This window comes from Triticum urartu, chromosome 6A (genome assembly GCF_056163025.1).
Source record: "Triticum urartu cultivar PI428250 chromosome 6A, HENAU_Tu73, whole genome shotgun sequence".
Taxonomy (NCBI): Eukaryota; Viridiplantae; Streptophyta; class Magnoliopsida; order Poales; family Poaceae; genus Triticum; species Triticum urartu.
The window spans coordinates 602,420,344-602,434,939 of NC_141878.1; the positions used below are offsets into that span (position 1 = coordinate 602,420,344).

The 14,596-nt window shown below is 46.3% G+C and overlaps 2 protein-coding genes across 2 annotated transcripts; both read left to right on the top strand.

Annotated features, from left to right (window-relative positions):
* The first annotated feature begins 3,837 nt into the window (after window positions 1-3,837).
* Window positions 3,838-7,508, top strand: LOC125515647 (AP-5 complex subunit beta-like protein). Its single transcript, XM_048681160.2, has 3 exons — window positions 3,838-5,316; window positions 5,433-5,872; window positions 5,984-7,508. Exons 1-3 carry the CDS (start codon window positions 3,889-3,891, stop codon window positions 7,422-7,424), a joined length of 3,309 nt encoding a protein of 1,102 aa, XP_048537117.2. The 5' UTR covers window positions 3,838-3,888; the 3' UTR covers window positions 7,425-7,508.
* A 3,784-nt stretch (window positions 7,509-11,292) lies between these two features.
* Window positions 11,293-14,103, top strand: LOC147967154 (uncharacterized). Its single transcript, XM_087529293.1, has one exon. It carries the CDS (start codon window positions 12,010-12,012, stop codon window positions 14,101-14,103), a length of 2,094 nt encoding a protein of 697 aa, XP_087385419.1. The 5' UTR covers window positions 11,293-12,009.
* The last annotated feature ends 493 nt before the right edge of the window (window positions 14,104-14,596 follow it).

Genomic DNA, 14,596 nt, shown 5'->3' on the forward strand with positions numbered 1-14,596 from the left:
GTCCTTATCGGTGTTTTTCCTCTCGGGTGGTGATTTGCTTCGTAGACTGTGATCACCAATTGTACACCGCCAACTTTCTGGCCGTTGTTTCTACAAATTCCTGAGTATCAAAATGTATACTTCACCGAGGCGGCATCAAGCTATGCTCACAACGCACCATAGGTGGATGAAGGAGAATAAGACTTCGGCACCCTAAAGATTTTTAATGTATTTTTTCATAAGTATATGGCTTTAGGCCTTTTCAAAAAAGATAGGATTTCGGATTTTTTTACAAATGATATAAACAGCATGTGCATTCCCAAACCAATCGCATCAGTCCACCGTTGCAACATGACAAGTGATTGGTTGAATGTTTGATCTCATAAACCGGGTCTATTGTTTGTATGTCATTGCTCACTAGCTAATTGCTACTTATTTGATTAGATTATCATCAGTAAAGCAAGAAATACTGGCAAGCACCAAAGTATAGCATAAGCTCCACTTCATATCATCCTAGAGGACATCCCACTCGTTGATGCGGGAATTGGCTGATGAGAACTTGGATTGATAACATGAGAACCAAAATTTAAAATAGACATGGCTTATCACATTTGATTATGTCTATATGTAATATATTTATTGAATATAAGTAGAATAATTGAATGTGGTTTATTTTTCAATGCATGGTTGAATGATGTAGTAGTTCTTTTCCATACATGATTGCATGTTGAGGTGGACCTTATCCCTTTCATAATTCTATGATGAGATGACATGCAGGGATATGTGGCACGATTGCTTGGGATTTATTAAAAAAATAGAATACTGAAACGATCGCAGATGCTCACATACACTCATACATACGAACGCAAACACACACAGGCTGCCCTATGAGCACCTCCGAGACACCGAGCCGACACAATATCTTGAGATTGATGAAGTCATCACAAACACCTCATAGTCTATGAGAATGTCTCATCCCACTAAATGAACATCACCAGAAAGTATGAAATAAATCCAGAAAAATGTGAGCACCGGTGCCAACTCTAGGACTTGAACCCTGGTGGGTTGTACAAGGAACCTGGCCATCTGTGTTACGCTCAGTTCACGCTTGGGATTTACTATTCATATGCGTGATTAAGCTTTGGGTGCCTTCCCACACTAGTGAGATATGGGGAACCTGTTTTGTACCGTCCTAACTTTGGTGAGGGCTCAGTCTAAGTGTCTGATTGGTGGTGGTGAGGCGATGTCGTCATCGGTGACGTGCAACAAGTTCTTCTCGCCTTTTCATAGCTTCGGCAATCGTCATTGGTGTCGGTGGAGGATGTGTTGAACTTCAGTCATGGTCAGATCTTCTGACTCGTTTTCTGTACGTTTCATCTAGGTGGTCTTGGACATCGTCGTTTGGCGTAGTGGATTGCAACAGTTTGTGTTTAGGTCTTGAGTGGCTTCTTCCCCGTTCGGCGATACACAACCAGCTATGGCTTCGATGAACATTTTAATTCTTTTAAGTGCGAGATAAAAACTTTTAAATGCTGAAATTAATTAATTTTGGGGATAATATATATATACATATATATAATATTTTGAAATACGAACAAAATTAAAAGAAATGAATAGAACGAACATCAAACGAATGGAATGCTGCTGGGACAGCCCACTAGTGCGTCCCTTGCAAGACAACGCTCGGTCTCTCTTAAAGCGAGACATAGCCGCTCTCAAGTATTAGCACCGTGCGGGACAAATTCCTCGCTCACTGCAAGGGTTGTGTAGGTGCCATGCATTTCAACTAGGCATTTTTTAAACTGGTGAACATCTTTTTAAATGTCACATAGAATATTTTTCTGGTTCTAACTGTCCCAAATGTTCTAAGAACCCGCAATGAGAGCATCGTAAGCGGTATCATGCATGACATGACAACGAGTTCTTCCATCAACATGACATGCAAATGAACATTTTTTTAAGTATTAACTTATTTTTCGGCTACTTAAAAGGCAAAAAGCTCTTTCGTTCAACATGACATGCAAACGAGATCGGAAATGGATGAAACTTGGCATGGTGTTTATAGGACCTTGTAAGGTGTGTAAAATTAGAGAGTGTTACGGTAAAAAGTAGATGCTCTTCGTGTACAAACCGAACACTCTCCAACGAAGAGTCAATGTTTCGAACGAGCCGCCTTTCAAACACAACTTCATGTTTACATCATTTCAACTCCAAACTGTTTCTATCATTAAAACACATCATTGAAAGTCCCATGCTCAATTTTAAAAATATTTTGAGTTGGTTTGTTATTTTCAAAGCATTAATTGAATTTCCGGCCACTAAAGAGGCAAAAAGCTCTTTCATTCAACATAACATGCAAACCAGCTCGGAAATGGATGAAACTTGACATTGGATCTTCATAGAATACCTGTAAGCTGTGTAAAATTTGAGATCATTATGACAACAATTAGATGCACTTTGTGTACAAACCGAACACTCTTCAACGAACAGAAAAACTCCCTTCCACGCAAAACTACAACTTTTTTACATCATTTGCCCTTTAAACTTTTTCTATGTTGGATACACCATTTAAAACGTCATGCTATAGCTTGGGACTACTCTGAGTAATAAACAAGATATTTCTAGTAAACGCCATGCTATAGCTTGGGACTACTCTGGGTAATAAACATGCTATTTCTAGTACTCTTCCTTACTTACAAAACCTATGACGGGTGCTGTATAGTGCCCGCCACTGCTAAAGCTGTAAAGTTTTGAAAAGGGCGGGCGCGGGTTAGCGAAATATGACAGTGGCGGGCTCCAGAAAATGCCCGCCAATGTCGCGTCAAGATCCAGTGGCGGGCACCGTGCCCACCCGCCACTGCTGTTTCCATCTCACGAGTAATTCTGTGAAAACATAGGTGTGGCGAATCTGCTGAGCATTTAGCTGTGGCCGACTTTTTTTTCTCTACCCGACACTGGAACTTTTTCAAAATAGCCGTGGTGGGTACATTGCTCCGCATGCCACTAGTTTGAGCCGACCTATAAGCCTTTTCTCAGTAGTGGTGCTCGCATTTTCCTGGCACTAATTGCTTGATTGAATAACATGTCATATTATTATTAGGATTAATATTGTTGACTCCAGTTGTATGGAGGAATCCGAGAGTCAATGCGCCCTAAATTGGTAATCGGTGATCTGAAATATTTTGAGAAGATAGAGTAATAAGAAGTCTTCCGGCCTGGATTAGCGTGATTTTTTTTCGAAATGACAATATCCTGCATTCTTTAAGAAGACAAGAGTTGCTCTATTAATTAGGGAAAACCGAGCAAAAAACTAGATTGCCCAGTTAATTATGGAAAACTAGGCAAAAACCATCACAACCGCTGAGCGGCACACACAAGTTACCCACGCACGCCACTCCAATGAGGGCCTCATTGAGACAGCACGCAAGCGTCATCGTCATCCCTAAACACTGAGCAACCAACTCCTACTTCCTCGTAGGCTATCGTCGACTCAACACACACCGTAGAGCCGCGTGGAGATGAATGAAGATCCGTGCCGACTCAGCCACCTGCGACCAGACAACACAACTCCGACTCTGACAAAGAACTACGAAGGACAAAACCAGGCACGGCTGGCGCCGGGTGCTTAGTACTACTATCTACACTATTTTTTTTAATTTGTTATTTTCCCTTTGAGGGGATGTTTTTCCATGTAGCCGGAAAAAAATGCAGGTGAGGAAGTTAATAGCCCAGCCCACTAGCCTAGTCAGTATTGATTGAGGTTTGAGCCCAACAGAAAATGGCACACTCCACACCCCCCCGACGACCCAACAACCAAAGCCCACATCCATCCACACTCGCATCTTCCTCTGACAACTGAAAGATACCACCGCATCTGGTCTCCCCCATCACCGCTCCTCGTCGCCGGCGATGGAGCCCCGGCCTTCCCCGTCGCCGCCGCCGCCGACCCTCACGGCGCAGGAGTGGGAACACCTGCTGGACGACTTCGCCGCCCCGCCCCCTCGCCGCGACCGGTGGCTCCACCTCCCGCTGCTCGACCTGGCGCTCTCCTCCCTCCCCCGCCGCGACCTCCCCTCCCACCTCAAGCCGCTCCTGCTCGCCTTCGTCGACGACCACCTGCTCCCGCCGCCGGCCCCCGCGCGGCAACTTCCGCTGCTCCTCGCCTCGCTCCTCGCCTTCCCCGCCGACCACCCGCTCCGCGACCACCTCGTCGCCACCGCCGCCTCCGCCTTCGCCTCCGCGCTCTCCGCGCCGCTGGCCGACCCCGAGGGGGAGGCCCCGCCGCTCGCGGGCCTCGTCGGCGCGCTCCTCGCCGCCGCCAACCGCCCCAACCACGCCACCGACCGCGCCGCGCGCGCCCTCGCCTGCGACGCGCTCAGGGCCCTGGACGAGGCCCTGCCGGGGCTCCTCGCCGACGTGCTCGGCCACGCCTACGCGCTCGCCTCCGCCGAGCGCTCCCCCGCCGCGCAGTCCTACATCCTCCTGCTCGCCTCCGCCGCGCGCGGCGCCGTCCGCCTCGGCAGACTCGGATCCAGCGCCTCCATCCTCGCCGTCTCCGGCCCGCCCGTCCCCTTCTCCGTGCCCGCTCACCTCCTCTCCTCGCCGCCGTCGCCGCCCGCTCCCCTGCCCCCGTCGGAGCAGAACGTGAGGGAGATCAGGAAGGTGCTCGCGCTGGTCATGGAGAGGCCGCAGGTGCTGACGCCCGCGGCTGCAATGGAGGTCACGGCCATCGTTGCGGAGGTGGCGACGGCGGTGCTGGAGTGGGCGCCGGCAATCGCGGCACATGTCAAGGTGCAGTTCAGTGGGATGGCGTATTCGTCGAGCCCGATGCTGCTGCACTCGGTGCTCACACTGTTCGCGAAGTTCCCCGATGCATTTGGAGCTGAGGATGAGCGCAAGATGGCGCGCCGCCTGGCTTCGGCTGCCTGCGAGGCCCACCGGCCACTGCCAGTGCGATTGCTGGTGTTGCATTGGCTGCTTGGGTCTGGGAGGTTCAGAGATTCAGTGCCTGGACTTGCCAAATGGTTCTATCCTGGCATGTTCGACCCCCTGGCTCTCAAGGCCAAGAAGCTGGATTGCCTTGGATTTGTTGCTGCTACTGTTGACAGTGATAAGGTTGAAGGAGGCAGTTACGGCCAGCAGACAACCGAGTTCATCGATGATGGCTTGGTCTGTGTTTCGGCCTTCAGGTGGCTGCCAGCATGGAGTACTGAGACAGGTGTTGCGTTCCGAGCGCTGCACAGGGTCTTGGTCGGTGCTGCTCCTCACGGCACGAATGACAAGGGTTGCTCCGGAGCTGGTGAGCTCCTGAATTCAACTACCTTCCACCATTTCCAGGTAGAAATTACGGAGAAAGTTAACGATAGGCACACTCATCAACTTGCAGGACCCTCACTCCATCCTATTGCAATGGAATTTAGTGAATGCTAAGTTTGTGTGTCATCTTTATGCAGGCTATGCTGGTTGATATGGCATCAGAACATCGGAGTTTAGTCCCAGTCATTGCTGATTTCATCAACCGCCTGCTAGCATGCACCACACATCGGTGGGTGGGGGAACAGTTGCTCCGAACCGTTGATGAGTGCCTGCTTCCGAGGCTTGAACCGGGCTACCAGCTCGCATCTTACTACCCTCTTTTTGAGAAGATTGCACAGAATGAGGCAGTCCCTCAGCTCCGCCTAATTGAATTGCTCACCAAGCAGATGGTTTGTCTTGCCAAGAAGCATGACCCGGACACAGAACTGAAGTCCTGGTCTCAGGGCAGCAAGGTTGTGGGCATTTGTCGTATCATGCTGAAGCACCATCACAGCTCTCATATATTCCTTCCCCTGACCCACCTACTCGTGCGCACCATCGAGTCATTCCCAGACCTAGAGATCCGGGACCATGCAAGGTATCTTCATCTTTTTCCTTCTTTAAATCAGGCACACATAATTCTGGCATAGCTTTGCTTGTGTTATCTGTTTCCCTATTGCCTTCTCACTGCTTGAAATGATTCGTCCAGGATATGTTTGCGGATGTTGTCTTGCATTCCTGGCAAAAAACTGAGGAATCTCATGGGGATTGGAGAGCAACCCACACCCTCGCATCCGGGTTCCATGTTTGATGACCCATCAGAACGTCCTGCTCAAGATCCTAGCAGCATGCCTGCTTTGGCATCGTACATTCATCTTGAAAGAGTTGTGCCTCTGGTTGTGAAGCAGTCATGGGCCCTCACATTGCCTAATTTCAGTGTCCAGAGCAGAGCGTCTGGTCACATCATAAGTATACAGGATGTGAGTGTGACTCCTCCAGAGCAAGAAAAGCCACCACAACCTACCATCGAGAGAATTGGCTATACACAAGAAGCACTACGCGTGATGGATTCAAAGGGGGCTGAAACTTTGGAAATCCTTAGAAGGCACTTTTCATGCATTCCTGACTACCTGCACTCATCTGGTGGTCTCAAAGTCAAAATACATTGCACATTTAGATTTGATTCAGAGCCATTTAACAGAGCTTGGGTATCTGATTCACATGTTCCAAGTTCTGAAGGGGAAGATGAGTTGCCTGCCCTTTATGCAGTGACAATTACCTTGTCATCCAGTGCACAGTTCGGAAAAATTCCCTCATGTCATGTGCCTTTCCTTTTGGGTGAGCCTCCAGCTTCCGGTGTGGACATTGTCCCCGTAGATAACTGCCACCAGGAAGAATCAAGTTACCGGGCATCAGTAATGATAGAGCTGGAGCCTCGAGAGCCATCACCTGGTCTTATTGACGTCGAAATCGCAGCAAACACAGAGAACTGCCAAGTAATTTGTGGTTCTCTTCAGCCCATTACAGTTGGCATCGAGGACATGTTTTTGAAGGCCAGCGTACCTCCTGATACTCCGAAAGATGGTACAGCTGAGTATTACCAGGACCTGTTTCATGCTCTATGGGAGGCCTGTAACAGTTCCTCTAGCACAGGTCGTGAGACCTTCCCTTTGAGTGGAGGGAAAGGGTTAGCTGCTATTAGTGGAACCCGGTCTGTCAAGCTTCTTGAGGTGACTCCAAAGGTTCTGATAGGAGTTCTTGAGAGATACCTGGCTCCCTTTGTTGTCAGTGTTGCTGGGCGTTCACTTATCACCATTCTAAGAGGTAATGGAGTCATTGAGAATGTCGTGTGGGAAGAAAGTGACTCAGATGCTGCTGTTGGTGCTGATGCATTGGTTCCATACTCCATGGAAAACAATCTCCAGCTTCAGCACATCGATGATGACGAAATTGGGATCGGTGCGCAGAGGTTTGCTCATCTAAGCAAGAGGGATATGGGTGTCGTGAGCGTTCTGATATTCCTGCCACCCAGGTATCACCTCCTCTTCTCAATGGAAGTAGGCTATGCCTCCACACTGGTCAGGATAAGAACAGATCATTGGCCATGTTTGGCATATGTTGATGAATATTTGGAGGCGTTGCTGCAATAGTGAAGGTTTCTCTGGCCAAGACTCTTCAGTTTTGTACCTTATGTAACAGTAAAGAGTATACAATGCAAGCTGTTGTTTTTTCCATTTTCCGGGGGCTTCTTTTTCTGTACCATGAAATCTGGAGCGTCATTCTTTCTGCGGATTCAGAAGTGTAATTTCCAGTGGAGAGGGCAATTTTGTTCATTGGCCATCATCTACAATATGGGATTGTTTATATGTTGAAATCAACTTTCCATCCTATGTTACTTCACCGGCTATGTAAAGTTGAGGTTTTCTTTCATGTTGATCTGTGAAAATAGCAACTTGTGGTAATCAGTGTCCATTTGCAACAAATTTGTAAGTCTTTAGTGTTCAGTCTTGAGCATTCAAGCCTTATATATGCATTGTCAGCAGATGTTGATGTACTACTTGATACTTCAATAAACAACGTACAACCTCATATCAGCATATTCCAGCTGCATACATTTTTATTTCTGAGAAACCGACCTTTATACACTGTATTTAAGTACATGGTGTTAACAAAATGCTAAGAAGAGTAGCATTGGTATTTTGCTGGGACTGCATACCCTCCTGATCCGTTTCTTCTGAAATGAAATCATTATTTGTGAGGTTTGAGATCTTAAATTGCTCCTAGCTTGTGTAGTTTACTAGGAGAGAGACTCAATAGCTGAATTCTTTTGGTCTGTACATCTTCATACTGGATTTGGTAGCCATGGTCTGGAGAGACAGCTCAAAAATAGCAGCTGGACCGAAGATCATAATGGAATTTTGGTGGTTTATATTTTGGCAGTATTTGAATGGGCTGCATATAAAGCAGGACTGGTGCAAGGTATAAAAACCACTTGAATTATGGGTCCAGTAACTTCCTTATGCGGTCCAGTTTGTGCAACATCATCACTGTGTCCACTCCAGATTTTCTTAAACTTCTGAATCTGTTTTTTGTTGGAAAAATGTCCTAAGTTTTTATGTTGTTCGTTGGAAAGGCAGGGTCCGTTTTTAGCATCAATTATGTGGAACCATTCCTGCTGTACAAACCGCTAAAGGTGCTATTCACTGGCAAAATAGTGACGTAGCAAAATCGGAAGAACCAGACAATTTGAATCTCTTTCTGGTCTATGGCAAGCAACCAGGTATAGAACCCTCGCTCTCCCCAGCTTTCATAACCTGCTGAGGACCTATATCTAACTTGTGGTTTTTTATCTTGCGCCTACCTCCCACTTTATCCGGAATATGCATGAGGGCTAGATGTAATTGTTCAACATAATTTCATCAGTCTAGTTAAATTTCTTCCTTCAGCATGGCCTGGAGTATGCACAAGTTCGATATCAGTTCCAATGTTCCATGGGTGATTTCCAGTAAGTTTTCCAATGTTCCGCGGGTGATTTCCAGTAAGTTTACACTCAGCTTCAGCAGTAATATCCTCTACCTATATCATCATGGTCATTGCAGTAGATAATCAGGGGAAATGTCAGAGAAAATTGTGAGTTTAGAATCTAGGAATTGTAATTGTAATAAGAATTCAAATAGCCTCCAAAGACCAAAACTTCAAGTATTCAGAAGACTTCCAGTAGTTATGATCTGTATTTTCTGGGCAGGTTTGTCCATTGGTCATCATCATGTAGAGTACATGATCATATGCTGAAACTAAGTTCACATGATCGCATCATATGTTGGGTTGGGGTCTCCCTCCAGCTATGTGAAAAGTTGGGGTTTGCTTTCTTGTTGATTTGTGAAAAGAGCAAACTATGGCAATTAATTTCAGCCACAACTAATGTGCTGGAAATAAATAAGCAGTCTTCTGGCAAAGTTAAGATGCTTGATTAGCTACTCAATCCTTGTATATTCCATGCCCATATATGTACATGGCATTTCGTTGTGACTACATATCCTAGTGGTGGGAACTGGCCGTTTGTTGTTAAAAACTCATTAGTCAGTCCGGTGCCTACAAACTCATTAGTCGGTGTGTCGGTGTGTCGGCGACGTGTGATATCCTAGAGGGAGAGGGAGAGCGAGGAGGTGTTGTGCAATGGTGGGAGGAGTGGCAGTTGCGCATCCTTGTCCTTGGTAGCCTGGTGATTCAGTACATCCTCCTTGGTGCTTCCTACTTACGTAAGTTACCCATCAGATCCTGGTTTAGACCTGTCATCTGGCTGGCTTACCTTGGCAGCGATGCCATTGCAATCTATGCGCTCGCCGCCCTCTTCAACCGCCAGAAGCAGGATGTACATGGTGTCCTGGAGGTGTTGTGGGCGCCTATCCTCCTGATACACCTCGGTGGACAGGATGGCATGACCACCTACAACATCGAAGACAACGAGTTATGGCCGCGGCACATCCTCACCACGGTGTCTCAGGTCACTGTGGCTGTCTACGTCTTTTGCAAATCATGGCTGGGGGCATACTCCAGCCTTATAAATTGTTTATTTCCAGAAACCGAGCCTTATACATTGTATGTAAGCACATTGACAAAATGCTAAGAACAGTAGCATTGGTATTTTGTTCGATCTGGAATCATTATTTGTGAGGTCTAAAAGGCTCCTAGCCTGTGTAGTTTGCTAGGAGAGACTCGATAGCTGAATGCCTGAATTCTTGGTCTGTACATCTATATACTGGATTTGGTAGCCATGGCCTGGAGAGAGACAACTCAATAATCAGTGCAAGTTGGTGAACTGCAGCTGAACCAAAGATAATAGATGAATTTTGATAGTTTATATTTTCGCAATATTTGAATGGTCTGCGCACATGGCAAGACTGGTACAAGGTATGAAACCACTTGAATTCTAGGTCTAGTTACTTCCTCATGCGGTCCAGTTTGTACAACATTATCACCCTGCCCTCTATAGATTTTCGTAAACTCCTGAAGCTGTTTTTTTTCTTGGAAAATGTATTAAGCTTTTTTATGTTGCTCGTTGGAAAGGCAGGGTCCGCTTTTAGCAGCAATTATTTTGAACCTGCTGTACAAACCGCTAAAGGTGCTATTCACTGTCCACCATTTTGCAAAGGGTGGCGTAGCCAAATCAGAAGAATCAGATAATTTGAATCTCGTTCTGGTCTACAGCAAGCAATCAGGTATCAAATCCTCCTCCCTTCTCCCTAGTCTTTCTAACCTGCTGATGACCTGTAACTAACTTACTGATTTTTATCTCGAAGTCCACTTCCTCCTTTATCCAGAATCTTTTAAATATCCGAAGGCTAGAAGTAATTATTCAACATAATTTCATCAGTCAAGTTGAACTTCTTCCTTCAGTATGACCTGGGGTATGCATACGTTCAAGATCAGTTCCAATGTTCCACAGGATATTTCCAGTAAGTTTTACCCTCAGCTTCAGCAGTAATATCCTCTACCTGTATCGTCATGGGTATTGCAGTAGATAATCAGGGCAAATATCAGAGAGAAAATTGCGGCTTTAGAATCTAGGAGTTGTAATACGAATTATTGAACTGCAATATGTCTGAAATCGAGACTGGGGCATTACAGTTCCATTATGTGCTATCTTTTGGCTCTATGATGTCATATTTGGTGATTCTAATTCTTCAAAGTCAGCCTATAATTCTTTATATGCAATACAGCCTGATCTTAAACCAGTGTTAACTTCTGATTTTTGGTTCCAGGGGTATTTCCTATAATCATTTTCTTAATAAAAACTTTCCTAACAATCCTGCTGAGCGGAAGTGGTCAATGTATGTAATTATTTAATTTTACTCATTATATTAGGCATTGATGTTAATAGCTAAATTGGCAACCTGAGGCTCCAAAACATCACGGGTTCAAAGATCAAACATACAAATTGCAGTAATTATTATCTGTATTTTCTGGGCAGTTTTGTTCATTGGTCATTTATCATGAACAATGTGTGATTATAACGTGCGATTATATGCTGAAACTAAGTTCGCATTATATGTTCCGTCAAGTGAGGTCCACAAGTACTTGGTCAAGTCAAATAAAATATGGTTAAGCCAAGCCATCACACCCTTGCAAGTGTTATTGTAGGTATTTACAGTAAATCAAGGACCCTTTTAAGCAAGTTGTATATATAATAATGTGTGTATACAAGGTGTTCGGTAGGCAATTGGTGACTTGGTGATTGAACTAAACAAAGTATATTATTCAGTACTAACATTTTTGAACTCGATATAGGCACTCAATCCTTGATAGATTGCCAATGTACATATAAGTATATGCCATTTAGTTGTGACTGAATATCTGCCTGTCCACGGCTTGGCCGCTTGTTGTTAAAAACTCATTCGTCTGTCCGGTCCCCATAAAATACTAGCTGGACAACAACTTGGTAACATGCTATACCATACTGCATACAATATGACAAACTTAATCAAGAGATGTACATAGTTGATCAAGTCAAGCAAAAAAGAGATTAGGCCAAGACATTGGCTCTTGAAAATGTTATATGATTAAATTAAAAAAAAGAGACACTTTTAAGCCAGTGGTATAAGAAAAGTTGAGTAGGCAAGTGAGGGCTGGGATTATGAATGTGTAGATACATACAAAAGTGGTTCGTGGACCAGCCAGTAGCATAATTAGCTAGTGTGCGTGTGTGGCAGAGAGGAGAGATCAAAGGGAGAACTGATGGGTGTCTCAGGCGCTGTTCAGTGGTGGGAGGTGTCGCAGCTGCGCATCCTCGTCCTTGCTAGCCTGGTGATTCAGTACATCCTCCTTTTCGCTTCGGCCGCACGTAAGTTCCCCATCAGATCCTGGTTTAGACCTGTCATCTGGCTAGCATACCTGGGCAGTGATGCCATTGCAATCTATGCGCTCGCCACCCTCTTCAACCGCCACAGGGGGTCACATCAGGAGGATGGAGACGGCGGCAGCAACATCCTGGAGGTGCTGTGGGCGCCTATCCTCCTGATACACCTAGGTGGACAGGACGGGATAACCGCCTACAACATCGAGGACAACGAGCTATGGACGCGGCACATCCTCACCTCAGTGTCTCAGGTCACTGTGGCTGTCTATGTCTTCTGGAAATCATGGCCAGGCGACGACAGGAGGCTGCTCCAGGCAGCAATATTGCTTTTCATCCCCGGTATCCTCAAATGCTTAGAGAAGCCCTGGGCTCTCAACAGGGCTAGCATTAATAGCCTGGTAAGCTCCGGAGAGCCTGTTTGGAGGTCAATAAACACACAGAAGCTCAAGATTGATCTGCTTGAAGATTTCATTCACAAGGCAACCAGTCCTGCCGGGGCGAATGATTACCTTTTAACACCAGCCACACCGGTGGACTTCACTCCCCACAAGCTATTTGTGGACCTCGCATCTCCTTCTCCAGATGATCGGATCAGGATGCTGCAGTCCTTCTCAGCACTGGATGACAACCATGCGTATTGTAAGCTGCAGCATTGGCTCTCTGAGACATTTCAGCTACTCTACACCAAAGAAAAGATGTTCTCCCTCGAGTTTGGCTTTGCAGGCCGAACCAATAACATCGCCCATGCCCGTGCCAGCACGTCGGAGCAAATAGTAGGCTTTTTTAGGAGTGGTCTAGTTCGACTATTTGCTATGTACCTTCCGTTTGCGGCCATAGCCCTCTTTCATTATAGTCACAGAGAAGTTTATAGGGAAGATGATGTCAAGGTTACATATGTGTTGCTCTGTTGTACTGCTGCCCTGGAGGGTCATGTCATGGCCCTAAAGAACCTGAGAAGGGGCCGAGAAAATCGGAAGCATACAGACGAACCTCTGTTTGCTGACATGGTTTCCCAATACAACCTTATAGGTCTTCTTGTCCGCAACAAGAAGCATTCCAGGATGATGAGGATCCTGGGAGTATTGGGATGCTCTGACTTCCTTCAGCAACGTTGGCGCATGAAGTCTTGCTACTCATCCTTCAGCATTACAATGTTAGTGCTCAAGTATGTGAAAGGAGGGTGGGAGCATCACGTAAGAGATGTTTCCACTTACAGGAAGTTCAGTGATAACAGGGGCCAGTTTACTCTTGGGTGTGAAGGGTGCTACGAGGAACTCGGCTGGAGCTTAGAGGGTGCATTCGACGAGAGTGTGCTTCTTTGGCATCTCGCCACGGATTTCTGCTACTACGACACAGGTGTATCTCACTCTCACCACGGACTGCTGTGCACGCAAGATTCATGTCCTCATGCTTATGCATGCCCTGCTTGGTGTGAAGGATCCGGTCATCACAAGAGGGCCATCCAGTGCAGAGAAATATCCAACTACATGATGTATCTACTGTTTGTGAATCCTGAAATGCTACTGGCAGGCACCAGAAGAAACCTTTGCACGACCGCCTACAGCGAACTGAAGGGCATCATTATCCGGGGAGACAAGCAAACTCACAAGGAAATAGAGCTTACACAGATGATAATTGCTGCGGTGGATGGTGGAGGATCTCCACCTCCAGATGGTACCCAGCAGCAGCAGGGGGGCATTATCCGTGACGCTTGGAATATTGCCAAAGTGTTGTCCAATCTGCCTGAAGAGAAGATGTGGGATGTGATCGAAGGCGTTTGGGTGGAGATGTTGTGCTTCTCCGCCGCTAGATGCAGAGGATACCTCCACGCCAAGGGTTTGGCCACCGGTGTAGAATACCTCACCTATGTTTGGCTCCTATTGTACTACATGGGGATGGAGACTTTGGCAGCCAAACTGCAGAGGGCGGATCATCATTATCACAACGGAGGAGTGCATTGGGACGATCCTTAGATGGTCGTTCATGTTTAACACTATCATTGAAAGTCTGGATCTGCGTGAGATTGAGCTTTCGGGCAGGAAGTTTACTTGGGCTAATGCACTACCTAATCCGATGTTTGAGAAGCTGGATCGGGTTCTGGCTAGCGTCGAATGGGAGCAGAAATTGCCTTGTGTAACGGTGCAGGCATTTACACGGGGCATTTCGGACCATACGCCGTTATTCATTGATTCTGAGGAGGCCACTCATGTGGGAAATAAGAATGTCTTCTCGTTCGAGCTTGCGTGGTTCGAGAGACAAGGGTTCTTAGATACTGTTGCCAGAGTATGGGCTAAGGATGCAGGAGGTAACACTGCACTTGAGCACTGGCAGAATAAAATTAGGCACTTGAGAAGCTTCCTACGAGGGTGGGCTAAACATCTTAGTGGGGTTTATAAGATTGAGAAGGAACAACTCCTTTCGCTTATTCAGTCCCTGGATGTAAAAGCTGAGAACATGATCCTACCA